Source organism: Diabrotica undecimpunctata, chromosome 4 (genome assembly GCF_040954645.1).
Source record: "Diabrotica undecimpunctata isolate CICGRU chromosome 4, icDiaUnde3, whole genome shotgun sequence".
NCBI classification, from domain to species: domain Eukaryota; kingdom Metazoa; phylum Arthropoda; class Insecta; order Coleoptera; family Chrysomelidae; genus Diabrotica; species Diabrotica undecimpunctata.
In genome coordinates, this window is record NC_092806.1 from 8413424 (window position 1) to 8435034 (window position 21611).

Here is a 21611-nt window from a genome sequence, read left to right on the forward strand (position 1 = left end):
GTAAGATTATTATTAATCTAATTTATTGTTTTTTATTTATGATTAAACGTTTTATTTATCTTACAAATTTATTAAAGTCTTTATTACTAATTTATTTTACACTAATAATTATATAATTTATCTACATTTAATATAATACGTGCGTTACATTTTAAAAAAACTCGACCAGATGTTCAAAAACTAACTAACTGTTTACAACAAAATTCCTTCTTTAAATATAAAATGCCGTTAGTTCCGGAATCCCCTAGAAGCAGACATGAATTGGCTCGAACATTGGGGAAGACCGGTCGCGGCGGTGTTGACCTGAAGTGCCTCGAGTGAACGGGAACTCAGGCTGGTTTTTTATGTTATGGCTTTAAAAATGAGCAGTTGTCACAAAAGCCGCGGGAATATCACCATTTACTTGTGAGAATCGGGGAAAATGAAAAGAAAATCCGTCGCAGGTGTTCGTTGTGCTATGCAAAGATTCAGAAAGAATCAGGACGTATAGTTGCAAAATCTTAAGCCAAATTAACATACAATTATTGCGACAAGTGCCCGGGACAGCCGCAAATGTGTGCATTATGTTTTAATGAAAAACATTAATTTTACAAGTTTTTAAATTGTTTTCCTTTATATTAAAGTTATTGTTAAGTGTAGTTAGTTGATTTTTGCTTCGTTTTGTTAAGTTCTAAAAATACGTTTGTTCAGAACGAGTTTTCTGTTAATATTTCGTAAAATAAATATTTTTTAGACTTTTTGTTGTGTTAAATATATGTTTCCAATTTTGCTCAAACCAAGATACATACTACTTTGCCCAGAGGCCACGCTCACGATTTCCCATTAGAAAGACACGGTATTGGGTTTCATATTTGATATACATGGCTAGCTATTGATCGATGCGTGTCTCTCAAAAATGAGCGACGTGGCCCTCTGAGAAATGTTGGTGTCTCTCATATATGAGAGACGTGGCACGCAATGTGTTAAAGGTCCATTATCAATATTTTATCACCTCTAGGAAAGTAAGATTGTTGGGAGAACGGAAAACGCTGTACGAGAGGCGTATGTAGCATTAAAAGAATCAGCTACAAACAAAACACCAACACCAACAAAACGAAGTATATGAAAATAAGCACGCAACCACAAATCCTACGACCACTTGTTATAGAAAACGACGGCATCGAAGCAGTAAACGAATTTGTATACCTGGGAGCGCTCCTTAACACTGAAAATAATACTACCGCAGAGATAAACTGCAGAATTTGCATGGCCAACAGATGCTATTTTGGGCTCAATCTCCTCCTTAAATCTACAATTATATCGAGAAATACAAAAATAAAACTCTACAAAACAATAATACGCCCAGTCCTAACATATGGTTCAGAGAGCTGGACTCTAACAAAAAATAATGAAAACTTGTTAGGATATTTCTAAAGAAAAGCACTAAGGCGAATCTATGGAGCAGTGAATGACAATGGAGTGTGGAGAAGACGATACAACTTCGGACTTTATAGAATATACCAGGAAACTGATATCGTAAAACATATTAAGAGAGGACATCTGAGGGGGATAGGGCATGCAACGCGGATGGAACAAAATGACCTAGCTAGAAAAACGCTCCTTGATAGACCCATTGGTCAGAGAAGAAAAGGAAGACACAGAACAAGGTTCCTTGATAAAATTAATGAAGACATGAGAAATATGGGAATACATGCGAGAAATGCGATGGATAGTTACGACTGAAGAGGATTTCTTGAGGAGGCTAGGACCACTCAGGGTTGTAAAGCCAGCATGATGATGATGATGAGGACAGAAAGATAATGATAATAAGAGAAAAGAAAAGCAGTAATGGAGATGTATAATAAAATAAGAAAGATCGGATAAGGAAAAATGTACAGAAGAGATCCTACATATAGGCTAGAAAAAAAAAGGAAAAATCTATTAACAGATAAAAGGATTGTAGAAAGACCATAAATTCTTGAAGATATCAATAGAGAATCAAATGCAGGACAATTATTCCATATTGCAGAAGATCGAGAAGCCTTCGCAATGGTGATCGTCAACGTCGGATAATTCTGATATGGCACGCGAAGAAGATCAATAGAGAAGAAATAAAAAATTAAAAATGTGTCCTAACATCCCTAAAGGATATAATGAGTTTCGAAAAAAAAACGTAGATCTTTGTAACTTGTGAAACAGATTAGTAAGCCCCTATAGTAAGATCTATTATTATTTTAAAATTGTAAGAGCTCAATATTAATATAAAAAAGTAAAATACTATAATTTGTTATAAATATAGTACACAAACATATCATTGAATGATATCGACATCGTCGTGCAAAAACAACTATCTAGCTAGATGGTTAGTCAAGCGAATAATTGGTCTCGATATTTATTTAACGTAGGTATTTACTATTTTTAGAAACTTTCATTTTTCCGAATACAGTGTTATATGGAGGGCATTGTGTAACACGCCAAATATGATATGGTTTAATGGACTAAAAAGTTCAATAACATATATGTTTTGCATAAAACTGTTACCTTGATTACGAAAGTTTAGAAGCATTGAAGTAGGTACTGAATAAGTACAGTATTCGCTGAATTAAACACTACTGAAAGTGAACTTTTTATTAATTAATCATTTTGTTATAATTGGCCTTAAGTTAATACTGTTTTGAAGTTCTTTTCTTATGGAATTTTAATATTATTTACTATTTTTATTGGGAATCAGTTTAAAATAGGTTTATTTTGACGTTTCGATTTCTACTTCGGAAATCAGTCTTCATTTGTTTGTTATATTTTTCTGATTGTAAGACAATCAGTGGCTTATTATAATCATTTTATAGACAGACAGACAGACATAGAAACGACAAATTCTTGTCGTTTCGTGAAACAGATTCTTCTAAACATGCTATTATACCCACCTCTAGATTTAACATTCGGAGTGCATATTTTCAAAGTGTGATACAAGTGTTTTCATAAAGTGTTTTCAATGTGTGGAAAGTGATAGAATGGTTCGCGGCGGGTAATCGTGCGCTGCATTGTATTTCAAATACCGTGAAAGATTTTACGAACTCAACCAGTCTTACACCTTTCGGCCGATCTCTTGAACAGTTGACGCCATTATCTTTAGTCGATAGTTGCACGTAGACTAAGTGATATCCTATACTATACTCTAAAAATTAAAACTGTATGTCCGTAGGCTTTATTCAGTTGCCTTGAGCTTATTATTGATTGAAATCCTGTTATTTTCCGTACATTTTGGTGCATTTGTTGGTTTATATGGTTCAGTAGTTTTCCGTTTGAGATGACATTTGCTATGTTTTCTGACGTTAAGGCGTAAATTGGTAATAGTGCGCAGGAGCGTGCAAGATTCTCCAACGAGCAATGAAATGGTGAATATTAAAATTACCATTTTTATTTCCAGATCGCAGGAAACTACATTAAAAAATCTACAATTCTTAGATTTACTAAAGAAGATTTAAAAAATGCTCTGTATGCAATCAGAAATCAAGGCAAAAAATAAGGGAAACGGGAAGAGCTATCAACATTCCCGAATCGACTTTAAGAAAAAGATTAACAGGTTTGCACACGCCGCGCCACACTGTTGTATTTTCGGATAAAGTAGAAAAAGAATTAAGAATGTATGTGTTAACGCTTGCTAAATTATTCTATGGTTTAACACCTAAAGAATACCTATCTATCTATAATATTTTTTAAGAATTTTTTCATTTTTCTGGTAAACTATCACCTAAGGGTACCTACTTCTTTTTTAGAACCCTTTTCGAATTTAATATTTCAGCTTTAACATTCCAGAGATTAGGTAACTGTCCGCCACAGAGCAGTAATTTTTGCACGAAAAATTTTTAGCTCCACCTTTAAAATAAAAGAGCAATAGAAAAAAAAATTGTAATCTTCAAAAATTGGGCAAGTGCCAAATATAATAGATGATACAAAAAATTATTGGAATGTGTCTTTTTTATCATTCTAGACGGTAATAGCACAGAATAATAAAACAATTATTATTTATTCTGTGGTAATAGTAGGTACCTTAAATTATATGTTTTTGTTTATGGCGTTTCTGGGGTTTATGAAATCTATTTCCAGATTAAAAGTCGAAAACAAAAACATGTAGGTAATTGCAATTATTGTGGGTTATTCCCAAAATATTCAATTTCCATTTTAAACAAAAAAAAAATTTGAAACACGGATATAATAAGCATAGCCACTCCTACGTCAAAGACAAAATATAAAATGACAGATCTTTAAAGATGAGATGACAGACACAGTAAATACCACAAATAGTAGTGTAAGTGGAGTAGGACAAGTGTGGAGATTAAATTGCATGGGCCCAGCCGTTCATAATGGCGACGGCGCTACTAGTCACGTTAGGACGTAATGACGTTGATGTAAGATGTAAGTGCTGTTGCCATGGATTCACTAGTTTTGCATATTTACATGATATTTACCCAAATAATGATTATACTATACGTTTACAAAGATTGTAGCAAATTCTACTAAAAACATAATTTAAATTTACAATAACTTATTTCTAAAGAATTTTGAGTATCCACCGAATACTTATATGTAATAAACATTGCTAAAAGAAAAGAAGATACAATACCAAAATGGTATACCATTCCAAATCGAAAAAATCAAAAGAATATTTGTGGATGGGTGAAAGTTATTTAAAGTTGTACGAAGGGCTATTAAACATTCTGAGGATTAGGAGTTTATTTTTACAAGCACCAGGTAAGAACAGCACCTAATTATACCAAACTTTTGTTAGTAAATACAAACTCAATACTATTTTGTACATTTTGCTTCTGTAGTTAAAATTACCTTCAAATCTTAAGCAACTTGAATCTTTTGTTTATATACTATATATATTTTAAAATCATTAAAACTCTTACGCTTATAATTGCAGTCCTAAAAGTTGCCTTAGGTTATAAAAAAAGTCATACATTCTTAATTTTAATAATATATTTTATTATAGATTTTCATGAACCTTCTACTTCTGGGCAATAGTTACATATTAATTTGTGATGATCCTGAAGAGCAAGATCACAGAAATGCTAGAGTTTACACTTTATTATCTACAGATGGTCATTTAAGGAAGAGTATTTGAGAAGGTATGGAACTTATAACAAACCAGTACTAATAAATATAGAGGTATCTATATTTGTTTATCAAAAAGAAGGTCTCCAACACCATGGGAAGATTAAATGAACATTGGTGGCAAAATCCCTACATGAAGTTGTCCATCTGGTACAGGATTACAGAAAATAGAGACAGCAAGCTAACAATATTTAGAGTGTCCCCACCCACATTCTGACAAGGGCTTAAGGAATGAGGAGGAGGAGGATATTTCTTGCCAATGCCACCCAATGCCTTCCAAAGAAAATTATACAATAAACAAGTGTCAGGATATCTGTGTTTTATTTTGTTGTGTTCAGGACTTTGCTTTGTTAATGTAATGGAAAACAGATATGGTCATAAAATAATAAATAAAAACTTTCTTGTACCATAATATATATTCTATCTTATTTTTATTTATCTCTATCGTTTTTATTTCCTATTTTATGACTATATTTATTTTCCATTAAAAGCATACTTTTTGAATTTAAATTTTGCCGCCCAAAATTCAGAACCTACGTTTTAAATTTGCTACCAAATGAAACTAGTTTCGGCCCGTCCGCATTTGGCGCTAGAAACTTTCTTCCAAATATTTTTATAGGACTTACCTCACTAAATAGCTATGTATGCTATGTACTATGATGACAGATAACCGAGAGGTTATGTTATGTTGATTAAGATGTTTTAAGTTGATTTTACGTGAGAAAATATAATAATAATAATAATAAAAATGAATCGAAAGTCAAATAGTGTAGAACTTTTAGAAACAGAAAGTAACACATTACAAAAAACTCTTCCACCTGAGAATTTTAGAACTGATTCTAAAAGTAATATACTAAACAAACAGGATTCAGTAAGTATTAAATAACATTTAATTAATAAAAAATTAATGCAACCGCTATTTTTAGACAGCCTGGGGCAAAACATCACCTAGTAAAAGTTACGGATCATCAAGTTCTACCTCCACAGAAAATGTAGTGTCCACTTTAGAACGAAAAAAGGTATAAAATTTAATTAACATTATTTACAAAAGTTTATGTACTGTTTTTTAGGTCACAACTGATACCCTTATCCCAACTCGCCCTGATGACCCTCCACTATTACCGGGAGAAAAGGTGACTGGTCAAGCAAGAGATGTTACCTACTTATGTCCTTATCATGGACCAGCTAGGGGTATCCTTACAGTCACAAACTATAAGCTGTATTTTAGGTCAGGGGAAAAAGATATGCCGAATATTATTGAAGTTGCCTTAGGAGTAGTATGTATCTTCGATAGTTCTTATCACAAATGTTATTACTTCTTTCATTGTAGGTAACAAGGATAGAAAAAGTAGGTGGAGCCTCTTCTAGAGGTGAAAATGCATATGGTATAGAAATTTTTTGTAAAGATATGCGTAACTTGCGTTTTGCCCATAAGCAAGAAAATCATTCAAGGAGGAATGTTTTTGAAAAGTTACAAATGTATGCCTTTCCGTTGTCACACAAACTAAACTTATTTGCATTTGAATATTCAGAAACTTTTTTGGAAAATGGCTGGACAGTATATGAACCAATAGCAGAGTTAAAGAGAATGGTAAGAAAAAATGAGGTTCCTTGATGAAGTTTAAGTAATGGTTTAAATGAACTAAAAACAAGAGCTCTTGGCTTTTCTTTTTCATTTGCAACAGATGTCGTATATGTTCTTATATTTCATACAGATATATTAAGATGCCTTTTCATACAACAGAGCATTTTTATATTTTTAAAAATGGACAATACTAGTAGTTGAGCAAGTATAGCATTTCCAATTGTAAAAAAAGGTCGTTTGTCCATATAATAAAAACAAAAATATGTATTTGTAATTTTTTAATTAAATACTTAAATTGTGAAAAACTATGAAAGAAAATCAATCAGAAAATTATGTATTCCTGATTTATGTTTCAGTGTGGATATTAAAACCATGTTTGCTTGGTTGGGGAATATGAATCTGGGATCTAATCATGTTAATTTCTAAAATGCTTTTAAATTTGGATAACTGAATTTGATTTTTCAGTAGTATTTATTCATTCATTTGAGTATGCAGGCAGTACAAAAGGACTGGTCTGCTCACTTAAAGATCTTGTTCAGGGTGAAATGGACTACAACAGCTAAAGATGAGTGTTTTGTCATTTCTAATGCCTTGTTAGGTGGACAGTTAGGAAGTGACTTTATTCTGCTGGATTATCATTTTAAATTAAAGCTACTTCCATCTCCTTCCCATGAATATTGTATTGTTAGATGAAATTTTCCACGAAAACATTTGGCTTGATCAAATGCAAAGTAGGGTTGTGTGTGTTTTTTTTTCAATAAATCACGATTCTGTCTTATGGGCTCAGAGAAATGTGTAAGAGTGTGACGATGACTAGGTGGGAAATGCAAAGTGTGTCTTGCCAAGCAAATTCCATTTAGTTGGGATCAGTGTATTTACAATTGAAATAGGTAAACCATTATACAAGTATATAGGAAGTTAAGAGTAATGTGGGTTTAATTTGTGATTGTACAATCAGTTATTGTATAGGTGGCATATTTTTTATGTTAACATAACACTGTGAGAGAGGGGAGTAGTCACTACCAAAGTTCTTTTTGTTTCAGACAAGACAAGAAACAAAATATTTCTTTTTTTTTAGACAAGATTATTCATTTTCATTACTTATCATATCAAAGTTTATTTTTATTACTTTTAGTAAACTTTAAATAACAATCAGTCATTTACTAAACAATATTACAAACGAAAAAATAAAAATATTTTTAAATTATGGGGTAACTCTTAATTTTTTGCTTGGTAGTGCATATTTTACTATATACGGATATCTTCTTTCAGGGCGTAAATAATGATATGTGGAAAATATCAAAAATTAATGAAAATTATGATATCTGTGATAGTTATCCAGCAGTATGGGCCATTCCGTATCAAGTTACAGATGATGATATTAAAAGTGTAGCGAATTTTCGAAGTAGAGGTAGAATTCCAGTACTTAGTTGGATCCATCCTGAATCACAGGCCACTATAACTAGGTGTTCACAGCCTCTTGTTGGGGTAAGTATGTATATTTACATTTCCATAAAAAAAATAAGTAAGAAGATGTAATGTTAAGTCAATTTCACAATGATTTGTAAGCCAGAATCAATGTTGGGAGTCAGTTTGAGGTTCGCAGAAGTAGATACAGCCTTCAATATTCTTCTTCTATTTATTGTGGATGTTGGCAATTCTAGCTTTATTCATTGCTGTTGTTGTGAATTTGTTTCCTTTCTACAATATAAGTAGAGAGCCAGACGTTGGAACTAGCTTGGATTAAAAAATCGTTTGTTGAAACAATTTCTAAGTCAAAGGGGTAATAAGAAATGTTTGATGGGTTTAAAATTGCTTTATTAACTATTACAAAATTATTTTGTTACAAAAGTATTTAACTAAGATTAACCTTGTTCTTATTTTTCTGTTATGTAAGAAGAGAATTTGTTTAGTTCATGTATAAATTTCAAAATGATTGAGATTACATTGTGATTCTTGGCGAGATAGTGCTCGAGCTGAGATGCAATTATACATTGTATTTTGGGGCGTACTACCCGCGGCAAGTTGCGTTTATAGAGTTCTGAAATGCCGGGATGACTCCCACAGGGGACACGAGAACAGAATTCTCAAATGCCGCACCAATCCAATAATTTATAGAAAAAAGCAAAGCCGCCAAATTCAACGTTTTTTACGGCAGTAACGAATTTTAATGTATTTTCATACAGTGGGTTATTTCTTTCGGCAATAAACCATTTTTGCCATATATTTATGAAGAAAATTCATAAATAAGACAATAAAACTAAAAGATTTACTACCATTTAAATAAGAATTCTGAAAACTGTAAAATCTAATGACACACTTCCAGGTCGACGTTAAGCCTGCCTTTTAAGTGGGTCAAATGACAACTTTACGAGCAAGTATCTCAACGGAAAAACGGACTTTTTAAACTGGTTTTATTTGAGACAAGCAATATTGGTGGCAAACATGATATCGAATCTTGTTTTAAATTATTAATTGTAACAAAAAGAATAAATTATTCTTGATGGTGTGTTAAGACTTAACAGCTGTCCTAAAAAGTTTTTGTAGTCGTTCCTCCTCCTCAGTCCTAATCCCTTTTGGGATGTGGTGACACCATCAGCTTTACAGTTTTTTCACGATTTCCCTTCATCCTTCCCTGTCCTGGGCTAGTTGTTCGGCTTCGTGTAACCTATGGTTAATCAATATTTTTGTTTGATCTACCCAACGGCTTGGAGATCTTCCCCTAGGACTCTTTCCTTCAACTCTACCCTCGACTATCAGTTTTCCATCATACCTGTTCTTCTAGCAATGTGTCCAAAATACTGCAAATATCTCTGTTGTATTTGTTTAAGCAATCTATCCTTTACTTTAAGTTGATGATCAATCCAGGATATTCTTAACATGCGGCGGTATACCCACATTTCAAAAGCGTCTAATTTATTTATAGCCGCTTTCTTTAAGGTCCACGTTTCGGATGCATATGTGGCTATGGTAAAAATGAGTGCCCTTACCAGCCTTAGTGTTGTGTGTATTGTTATGCTAGAATTTTTCCAAATTGTTACCAGTTTCATCATAGCTGTTCTAGCAATAGTCAACCTTCTACGTATCTCTCTGTCACACCCACCGTCATTTGTTATTAGGGACCCCAGGTATATGAAACTATTTACTTTTTCAAAGCCCCCAATTTCTTTAATGTGTTGAAGATTATTCCGAGCTCTGTCTACTATCATGATCTTTGTCTTACTCCTATTTAGCTGTAGTCCATATGTTTTGTTTTTCTCCTCCAGACATCTCATTATGTCTTCCATTTCTTCTTGATTTGCCGCGATTATTAAAGTGTCATCAGCATATCTCAAGCTACTGATTTTTTGACCTCCTACTGATATTCCACCTTTCCATCCGTCTAGTACCTTTCGCATAATGTGTTCTCTGTAGATATTAAACAGAGTTGGCGAGATTATGTATCGATGCCTGACACCTGCCTCTGTTCTGAAATGATCGGAATGGGTGTTGTTTATTTTTACTGTGCACTTATTATTTTCATATAGACTTCTAATTAGTTGAATTAAGTGGTGGGGTGTTCCCATTTTCGCTAGTATGGACCATAGCTGCTGCCATTTGACTTTATCGAAGGCCTTTGTATAATCCACAAAGCACATAAGCATAGGAGTATTGAATTCACGAGTTTATTCAATTAGCTGTCTGACATTAAGGATGTGTTCTCTTGTGCCTTTTCCTGGGACAAATCCCGCTTGTTCTTCTGATATCTGAGGCAATAGAAACCATTTAGTCTTTCATGTATTACATGAAGTAAAACCTTGCTTGCATGGGATATTAGGGTTATAGTTCTGTAGTTGCTGCAATCTAACGGACTTCCTTTTTTGAATATAGGGATGAAAGTGGATGTTGTCCAGTCGTTGGGCCACTCTCCGGTTTCCCAAATCTTTTTGCAGATCATATGCATAACATTTACTCCAACATCTCCAGTCTCTTTTAAAACTTCTGCGGTGATCTGGTCTGCGCCAGGAGATTTTCTATTTTTTAACTTTTTGATTGCTTTTTCTACCTCTGACTTTAGAATGTTTGGTTCTCTCTCTGCAGTGAACTCGTCGTGATTTGCATTCTGGGGATTATCTGCATATAGACTTTGACAATATTTTCTCCATACCTCCGCAATCCCTTTCGCTTGTAGTCGTTAAGTTGTACCAATATCGAAGCTTACAGCCATGATATCCGACGCCTATATTCCAGTTTGTGTCGTTTTAAAACTATGCTTGCCTCCAAGACCCTTACCACCCTAGATTTCTCTTGGCTTCTTTTAATATCATGCCGATATCGGTCCTTTTGAAGTAGCTGCTATCCAGAACATTTGAAATTACTATTTTCTAGCATCTTATCAATATTATGCTCAGCTGTTTAACAGATAATACTGATGTCAAAGCCCAAGACCACTACTCATCGTTTTTTCCATTCCAAACATTTAATTAAAAATCGTAGATCAATTTAAAACAAGCTCTTATGTTCGGAATCCAAAAAATGATATCCTTTTCAAACTTAAACCTTTCAAACTTGATTATTTAATTTTTCTGAGGAAATTTCATTTTAATTTATAATAAAATGATAAGTACTTATTGAAGTATGAAAGAAGTACAAAAAAGAACAAGATGCTGTATTCAAAGTGTCTGTTTTATCTTGTCAGTTATCAATGAACGGTAATCTTGGGTGTGATATTATTCCTAAGATATTAAAATTCTTAAATAATATTAGTAATATTTTACGAAAAATTGCATACCTCGGTTATATTCTGAGAGAAAAAAATACGCAATACCTCAACTAATCATCCAGGGAAAAATTGAAGGCAAGAGAGGAGTAGGTCGCAAACAAATGTCGTGGCTACGGAACATAAAGAACTGGACAGGCATAAATAACACTGGCGATCTTTTGCATGCCGCAAAAGACAGACGTCTGGTCTTAAGATAATTCGCCAACGCACTATAGATGCACGGCACTATAATAAGAAGAAGAATATTTTACATTGCGTTATTAATTGAAATTGTTTTCAATCCGATTCAGGGACACACGCAGTGTGTCAAGTTAAACAAAATACCTGAGTTGCATAATTGCAAATAATCCAACCGTGGTCTTGCTTACACATGCACAACAAAGCTGACCGATATCGTCATAGGCAAGGACCATTATAAAAAGGGTAAACAATGAAATTAGCAGAGTTGAGTGGATAACTTAAAAATGATAACTTAATGTCGAGATGTGGATCTCGTTACAACCTCAACTAAGTACTATTTCATTTATTAACGATTAATATGTAATAATTGTTAATAATATGTGTTCCTCAATAAAGATGTACTTAAAAGTGTGATAATTATTATCTGGCGATTTATTCCATGATGGCGTAGCAGGATGGGTAATGTAGATTATTTAGAACCCTTGTTTATTACATATATGGCAATCCTTAGTTATTACGAGGGCACTTCTTTATTATATGGGCGGTGCCAACTACATATAACAATTATTTCTTTTAGGTCAGTGGTAAACGTTGTAAGGAAGATGAAAAATATGTCCAGTTAATAATGGATGCTAACGCACAATCGCATAAGCTATTTATTATGGATGCCCGTCCAAGTGCTAATGCTATAGCGAACAAAGCAAAAGGAGGAGGGTAAGCAATATGTATATCTCTTACAGAGAACTAGCAAAAGGATCTTGAACAATCGTTAGATCCCTTTTGAGAATATAAAAAAGCTTTTGTTAACTAATATTGATTTTTTTAGATATGAGTCAGAAGATGCGTACCAAAACGCAGAATTGGTATTCTTAGACATCCACAACATTCACGTAATGAGAGAATCTTTGCGGAAACTAAAAGAACTAGTATATCCCAATATCGACGAGGTTAAATGGTTATCGGGACTAGAATCAACTTATTGGTTGAAACACATCAAATGTATATTAGCTGGAGCATTGCGTATAGTAGATAAGGTACTTCATTCCTACTTTTTAACAGTTATTGCACTTATTAACTTGACCATACGAGCTCCTTCCCATATTAGTTGGCCCAACGTTAGATTGATAAGAAAATTAAATTTTAGAGACCAAAAATAAAAGCGCAGAATAAATTTTAGAAGTTCGTTGAACAACATTTTTAAATTTCTTAATTATAGAAAATATTTTATATCGTAATGAAAACTATTGATTAAACAGAATAATAATAAATTAAAAAAAACGGGTGTGGCAGTCCAGTGGGACTGCCACACCCGTTTAATGTCAAGATGTAGAGAGAGAGCTTATAAATAGATTAAAAACTTGTGAATTCTTCAGTTTACAGCTTGATGAATAGACCCACGCCTTCAGGTTAGTGATAAGATGTCGGTTTCAATTGTCTTTCCAATCCATCTTCTTTATCGTTCATCTATCTTCTTCCTTTCTATTTCATGCGTATTGTCCTGTTTCGTGAAATTATAATTAAATAAATTATTATCGTTATATAGGTAGAGAGCCACAAAACGTCAGTCTTAGTCCATTGTTCCGACGGTTGGGATCGAACCGCCCAGTTGACTGCCCTTGCGATGTTACTGCTAGATCCGTTCTACAGAACAATCAAAGGATTTGAAATATTAATCGAAAAGGAATGGTTGTCGTTTGGCCACAAGTTCCAACAGGTAAGTAACCGCAATAGTCTCTTTTCAAAGTTATTCCAAATAGAAACTACTGCCTGCAATTAATTCTAGCTAGGGTGGCGTATTATTTACCTCAATTTTAAAGAAATTAAATAAAGGTTCATATTGAAGCGCAATCAGAAGTACCAGATAATTAAGCTAACTTTGCTTGACAAAACTACATATAGACAAGTTAACCTCAGAAAAAATTGGCACTGTACGGACACAAGAGAAGCAGTTTTTGCGATTAAGAATCTTATTCAAAGATTCTTAGGAATTAAATAAAACCTTTACGTGACTTTCTTAGACTACGGAAGTACCTTCGATAGAGTTAAGCAGAATAAACTGATGAAAATCCTCAAAAACAAAACCTTGGACGAACGAGAACTATCCTCGAGGGAAGTTACTTACTTGAAGAAGAAGATAAAAGGCAAACAACTCACGATGCCGACAGTACATTTATTCAGATCAGTTGTCAACATCCACAGATTATAGTTACCAACAGAATAAGAAGAAAAACGTTACCATATAACCCAATACTAATAAAAAAAACACGTTGTAACTTATCTTTATTTTTCAGAGAGTGGGCCATGGAGATGACCACCATTCAGACGCTGACCGTTCCCCAATCTTTTTACAATTCATAGACTGCGTGTGGCAAGTAACGCAACAGTTTCCAAACGCTTTTGAATTTAACGAATCTTTCCTTATAACTATCTTGGACCATTTATATTCATGTAGATTCGGCACGTTTCTATTTAATAGCGAAAGAGAAAGAGTTGTAGACAGTAAGTATCAATTTTTGTAGAGATATACTATTGACTCCTTTTCCTCCAGACCTTAGGTCACTTGAATATGGACAAACAAATTGATTTAAAAGTATACTACCAATAGTAATAATTTTAGAGTACCAATTATTGATTCTGTGATCGGAAAAAACAAAAATACGAAATTTTCATAAATTAATTAATCAAAAACATTGACTGGTTGTCTGTGTATCAATTTTTAATGGTATTCGAATTAACTAAATTTATTTTTCCCAAAAACAATTGTTTAGAAAAAAAATTGCGAAATAAAATCTTATAAAAATATTTTCCTATTTTCTTGTTTCATTATAAAAGATTGCAAGTAGATCAAAAATTTCTTCGCCTAAAATGTCCTTACTAATAACGTTTTTATTTCATGTTTTGTGGTAGAAATGGGAACTTGGTAGAAACCTAAATTTCGTAATTTTTTTAATACCTGTTTCATCTTGTATTCACTTGTGAATGTAAATTAAAATCAACTTAGCATTCAACATGTTGCTGATTCATTCTGTGAAGTTTGAGACCGGTTATTTGATCTGATGAAACTAGGCTAAATAATGAAGTTCTTCGCTTCCTGTTCTTACATTATGTGTACGTGTGTTTTGACTTTATTTTGACCAATTTTCATATATGGTACACATTTCGCAAAAATTTGTTGTGAAAACTTGTGCACGTGCAATTCTGTGTATCAGTGAATATTAATAGACATCTGAATACCTGCGTTTTTCAATACCTATATTTCTTGCAGACGAAAAAGTACGAATACTTTTTTTCACTGATCATTCACATATTTTTAGGAATTTTTAACAATAGCTGCATGTCTCTAAATACTTTCCAAATCATTCAGACGTCTCTGGATGGTTTTAAATCCAATCTAATGTCTCTAGGTACTTTCCAAATCACTTATTCTTCTCTAGGAAATTTCAAAATCAACCATTTAGATATTTCTCAAACCATATATTTGCCTATGGTACTCTTAAAATCGCTGTAACGTTTGTAGTTACTTCTGAAACTATTCATTCATATCTAGGTATTCTTAAATCACTGTTGGGTACTTGCCAAAATCACTCACTTATCTCTATAAACTTCTCAAATATATCTAGGTATTCTTAAATTCACTCTAAAATCTGCATGCACTTTCGAAACTCCTCGTACGTCTCAAGATATTCCTTACATCACTCATTCATCTGTAGGTACTTTCAAAATCACTCTAACGCTTGTATGTTTTTGCCAAAACACATACATCTATAGATACTTGTGTAATCACTTATTGATCTCCTAGAAAGTTTCAAAATTTCGGTCATTGTTTCTAGATACTTTCTAAAACATTCTTCCTAGTAACTATCTAAGTACTCCTCAATTCATATATACCCCTTTAGGCACTCTTGAAATCAGTCTAAAGTCTGTAGGTACCTCCCAAACCATTCGTTCGTGTCTAAGTGCTCATACATCGCTCTTATGTATTTCCCAAACCAGTCACACACCTCTAGATACATCTAGATAGAAATCACCAATTCGTCTCTAGGTAGTTAAAAAATCAGATATGTCTTTACCGGTTACTTTTACTTTACATGTACATGTCTCTAGGAACAGCTTATAATCACTCTAACGTTGTATGGACCTCCTAGACACTTCTAAAGTCTCTCATTTATTTCTAGGTACTTTAAAAAATATTACTGGTACTTCTCTAGAAACTTCCAAAATCACTCATTCATTTCTAGATACTTTATATACTCTACTATACTTCTATACTCATGTGTACCTCTCTAGATACTCCTAAAATCACTAACGTTTGCATGTACTTCCGGGACTACTCCTATGTCTCGAGTTACTTTCCATATCACAGATTTACCTCTAGATACTCGTCAAATCACCTATTCCATTCTAGATAGTTGCAAAATCGGCTATTCTTCCTACATACTTTACAAAACATTCATTTTCACTCAAAAAATCAGCCGTATGTATCCATGTACTTGTAATCATGTATAAATCATGTATGTCTATAGGTACTCTTAAAATCACTCTAAGATCTGTAGGTATTTCTCAAACCATTCTTTCGTATTTAGGTAATGTTAAATAATTCTTGAGTACTTCCCAAACTATTTATACATCTCCAGGTACTTTCAAAATCAGGCATACATCTACAGAATGGTTACTTCAAATCATTCATATGTCTCTAAATACTCTTCAAATCGCTATAAAGCTGTAAGTACTTTCCACATATATGTATAGATTTTTTCAAAATCACTGTAGATACTTGAAAGAGATTTCTAGTATTTTCATAATCATGCGTATGTTTGTAGGTACTTTTCAAGTCACTGTTACCGTTTTAGGTACCTCCCAATACTCATACATCTCTAAAATCATTCATTCCTCTCCAGGTACTTTCAGAATCATACATGTGTCTGTACGTTATTTCCCAAAACAAAAGTATGCCTCTAAGTACTCTTCAAATCAGCCTTACGGTATAGGTACTTCTCATGTACATTCCTCGAATATTCCAATTTGAGTCAAGTATCTCTAGGTATTTCCAAAAAGTTTCTAGTACTTTCATATATGTACAATCAATATATGTACTTTACCGTAGCTAGATATTTTCCAAACCATCCATGTATATCCAGGTTCTTCCCAATCCTTTCGTCCATATCTAGATACTCATAAATCACTCTTATGTATTACCCAAACCGCTTATATACTTCTAAATACGTCTGAAATCACTAGATATTTCCTATATCTAGTCCATACTTTTCACAACGGTTTACAGCTTGTGTATTTTTGGAGTTAGTACTTTATTATCGACGTATTTGTGTGAATTGAAGTATTTTTATTTTTATCAGTATGCGTATTTATGTACTGTTGTCCTTTTGTGTTTTAGAAGTTAAAGAACAGACCATATCACTGTGGTCATACACCAACAGCAATTTGAATCTGTACAGAAATCCACTTTATTGGGCGAATCCTTTGCAGCAAGTTGTTTTGGTACCTATAGCTAGTATTAGACACATTAAGTTATGGAAGACTTATTATTGTAGATGGAATCCCAGTATGAGGACGCAGGTCAGTATGTTTCTATATAGTTTCTTATGAGAATAACAGAAAAAAAGTATTAAAAATAATTTACGAGCAGAGTAGAAAGCACTTTTATGACTGTTAACAATAATTTGACTCAATATACAGTGACGAGATGTGAATTATTTTGACTTATTTATATTAATACATATCTAAACTTTTGGTTATCCATTTTCTGCTATGTCTTGTTCAATATACTATTTTTTAAACATTTATCTACCATTTTAGGATCCTGTTTATCAAAGGATACGAGAATTGCTTCTGCTGAAAGAGCAGCTCGAGCGTACCGTCGAGGACTACCGCAAAGAACAACAAGCACGAGTCCAGAGAAGCAGCGCCTCGCCCACTTGATCCATAATTGTCGAGACTTATGTCTAAAAGAGTCTGATGTAGATGAGCCTAAGTAATTCCAGTTTAATATTAAAAGTCTGGTCACTCCGGCCGTTGATCACTCTTCAAAAGGGCCACTTTGCATTTATTAATGTAGGGAATAAGTTGTAAAAGGTTATATAGCAGGTTTGTTCGGAGAGTTGATCACGGAGTGGTCGGCAATATTTAGTATTTGTCCAAATTGCGCACATTTTTTTCATGGGATATCAGAAATATGTAATGTCCTAGTGTAAAGGATATTTTGGGATACTGTTTTGTATGTATATGTATACTGAAAAGTGTTTTAAGGTATATGGGTATTTCCCAAACTATTTCTAGGTTTCTAAATGCTTCACCAATCACTAATTCATCTACAGGTACTTTCAAAACCAGCCGTAGGTCTCTAGGTAATTCCCAAATCATATATATGCCTCCAGGTACTCTTTAAAACATTCTTAACATCTGAGGGTACTTCCCAAACTATTCGTACTTCTCTAAATAGTTCTCAAATACATGTATGTGTCTGTAGATACTCTTTAAATCATTGTAAATTCTGTAAGTACTACCTAAACTACTTGAACGTCTCTAGGTGTTTTGCAACTAACTCATTCATCTCTTAAGTACTTTCAAAATCCGTCATAGGTTTTTAAGTAATTTCCAAAACATATCTATGTCTCTAGGGACTCTTAAAACCATTCTAACTACAGCTCAAATCATAGCTAGATATTTTCAAATTCATCCAGGCATGTCTAGGTACTTCCCTAATCAGATATCCGTTTCTATATGCTCTTAAAATCACTCTATCGTCTGCAGGTACTTTCAAAACCACTCGTATGTCTCTAGATACTTCTAAAATAATGTATTATGTCTCTTAAAACTCTTAAAATCGCTGTAATGTCTGTAGATACTTGCCAAATCGCTCGTATGTCTCTAGGTTCCCCTCAAACCACTATAAATTGTTCCCAGATCACTTAGTGGTTCTTATGACAGTTCAAAATCTTCCATGTGTCTCTAGATACTTTCCAAACCATGTATTAGGTTTTTATGTGTTCTTAAATGCACTCTAACGTATGTTGGTACTTCCCAAACTACTAGTACGTCTCAATATACTTTTCAGTCGTTCATAAATACTTTCAGAATCTTCCAAACATGTCTAGGTACTTCCAAAGATACTTCTAGAAACATGTATATGTCCCTAAAACCTCTTAAAATCGCTCTAATGTATGTAGGTACTTGCTAAACCTCTCGTATGGTTCTAGATTCCCTCAAACTACTCTAAATCGTTCCCAAATCACTTAGTTGTCTCTATGAAACTTCAAAATCATCCATGCGTCTCTAGTTACTTTCCAAATTATTTAAAAAGGTCTGCCTAAACCACCCATACATAGACACTTTTAAAATCACTTTATCCAGTCTATAATTACCTCCCAAACATCCCAAAATCATCCATGAACTTGTAGGTACTTCACAAATCATGTATATGTCTATATATACGCTTAAAAACCACTTTAACGGCAGTAGGAACTTCCCAAACTACGCGTACGTGTCTAGATAGTTCCAAAATGACTTATTCACCTTTAGGTACTTTCAAAAATTAGCCATACTTCTCTAGATACTTCCCAAAGTAGGTTTCTATGCGTTCTTAAAATCACTTTTCACACTATTCGTATGTCTTTAGATACTTTAAAAATGACTTATTCATCTTTAGGTACTTTCGAAATGAGTCCTACTAAATCATATATATGTCTATGACCTTTTACAAAAATTCCCAACAGGTAAAATCGAACGAAAGTGTATTATTTTATTATTTTAACCAGTTCTGACACTTGGTAGTTTTAAATAGCTCCGACTATAGTCTATGAGACTGCTAATAATAAAATCATTAAGCTGATAGCGGACATTGACCCAGAAAACCAAGTAGCACTAACGTACAGATGAAAAGTCGGAATTGTTTGAAATAGTCTGTATGGAGAAAATAGATAGTATGTACTATTCTTCCTAATTATGGATAAACACATATTTTCTACCTATATATTGCTTTTTTGATCATAAATATTGTTCGCCTGTTAACAATTCCCTTCCTGTATGTTTACTAAGAGCGTACTGAAGTCAAAATCAACTTAATTCCAATCATACTAAAAGAACGTCTTTAATAGCAATATTTTATTTATTTTTAACCACTATTTATATCTATTATTTTGTAAAAATGTTAATCCTAAGTTTAAATGTTTGTATTCTATTTGGTTTTTCTAATAAAAAAGACTTTAGTTGTTCACAGCAACCAAAAAATTTAGTTTTTAAAAACAAACACAATATGTTATGTTACTTTTGGAAATTATTAAAAAGTATTACTGTCTTATTTTTAGGGTATATAATGTACATTGAAATAAATATTTACCAAAGATATTTCGTTTTTTTTTTTTTTTTTTCAACGTTATTTTCTGGATCTTAATCAACGATTCATATAGAAATATTCGGCGAACTTTGTAGGTGGAATTGGGGATTGTTAAATTAATGCGTGTCCTAATATACTCCATTCGCTTAGCTCGGGCATATTTTGACAGATTCATTGTCGGAAACCTACAACACAACAATTCCTACTTCTCAGTATTAATAGCTCAAGTATCCTACTATTGCAGACTTCTTTCTTTAAAAAAAGAAGAATTATTCTAAATAGTGGAAGTATATACTAAACCCATCAAATTTTGGGTAGTATATATTTAAAAAATATATTTTAGTTGTTATAATTTAACATAACTATTTATTATATGGTGCAGATAAATAAATATTGATTGTCGGTAATTCGCAAAGTTCTATTTTATTTACTATTTAGTTTGTTTACTATTAATATTGGCTATGAGTACGTGTGCTTGGTTGTATAGTAATTTCCAGCCACTTTTAGTCTGTCAAAAAGTAACTAACTTCGCAAAAAAATAATTACTAAATTCACTAGACAGTTCGGACTGGGAATAGCGAACCGAGTATATAGACAAAGTAGCCCAGAGAAGATAAAAAACGGCGCATGGCACTTGGGGAGTGTCGACAGAAGTGAATACTTATGGGAAGCATAACTTTCGTATCACGGACTACGGATGGAATTCATTGATCGGTGCAATAAGTCGCGCAGATGTGTGAAAAAATATAAACAAAAAAAAAACCCAATGTAACGGCAACGTAATTCATAACGTAAGTGACCGAGTGACCGCATAGGACTTCGTTTACTATTCCACGTAGTGTGTAGTCCAGTACTTTCCTTTCGAATGTGTCGAGTTTGCTTTTGGATCTTTCTTTCAGGAAACTCTTTTTTATAGATCAGGCATACTAGACTTCTCTTCCAGTCGTCGGGTATTTTCTCTTCTTGCCATATGTCTTTGATGAGCGCGTGGATGTGACTTGCTAGGTGGTCGCCACCTACCTTATACAATTCTGCTGGTATTTCGTCAGGGGCTTTATTGTTTTGCTGGGCCTTAATAGCTTCAAGAACTTTCTCTATGCTTCCAGGTTTCTGTGACTTTGGTCACTGATTATTTGCGCACTTTCATCTTTACATAGACTTGTTTGAGGTTTATACCCACTTTTTATCTTTTTTAGGTATACGTAAACCCCTCTAATTTAGTTGTTTTTGAAATTTTTTATATTTGTCCAGTTTCATAGGCTCTTTTTTTTGTTTCTACTTATCTTTTCTGCTTTACGTCTTGCGATTTAAAATGATGTTCATCTTTCCCGTGTTCTTCTATTAGGTATATATATTTTGTGTGCTCCATTTCTTTCTTCTTGAAATGAAATTTTATATCTGCTTATTCTTCTTCTTTCAGTGCCTATTCGTTCCGAATATTGGCATCTGCTTATTACTGAATTGTTAATATTTTTGAAGTGAAAACTTCTTTAGCGACGTTGTGCACTTAGTGGATGGGGAAAAAGCATTGAATACGTTTACTATCCCACGTAGTGTGTAGTCCAGTACTTTCCTTTCGAATGTGTCGAGTTTGCTTTTGGATCTTTCTTTCAGGAAACTCTTTTTTATAGATCAGG

At 33.2% G+C, this 21611-nt stretch overlaps 1 protein-coding gene across 1 annotated transcript; it reads left to right on the forward strand.

Moving 5' to 3' along the window:
- The first annotated feature begins 5766 nt into the window (after positions 1-5766).
- Positions 5767-19977, forward strand: mtm (phosphatidylinositol-3-phosphate phosphatase). Its single transcript, XM_072528781.1, has 11 exons — positions 5767-5968; positions 6024-6116; positions 6168-6374; positions 6428-6688; positions 7955-8170; positions 12202-12338; positions 12451-12658; positions 13168-13338; positions 13916-14123; positions 17017-17198; positions 17439-19977. The coding sequence occupies exons 1-11, from the start codon at positions 5846-5848 to the stop codon at positions 17559-17561; spliced, it is 1929 nt and encodes a 642-aa protein (XP_072384882.1). The 5' UTR covers positions 5767-5845; the 3' UTR covers positions 17562-19977.
- Positions 19978-21611: the final 1634 nt, after the last annotated feature.

Excerpts from the sequence above, each read along its gene's own strand:
- mtm (XM_072528781.1), top strand. The coding sequence starts at position 5,846 with ATGAATCGAAAGTCAAATAGTGTAGAACTTTTAGAAACAGAAAGTAAC. Across the intron at positions 5,969-6,023 it reads TACTAAACAAACAGGATTCA|ACAGCCTGGGGCAAAACATC; the intron begins GTAAGTATTAAA and ends CGCTATTTTTAG. Across the intron at positions 14,124-17,016 it reads AAGAGAAAGAGTTGTAGACA|AAGTTAAAGAACAGACCATA; the intron begins GTAAGTATCAAT and ends TTTGTGTTTTAG.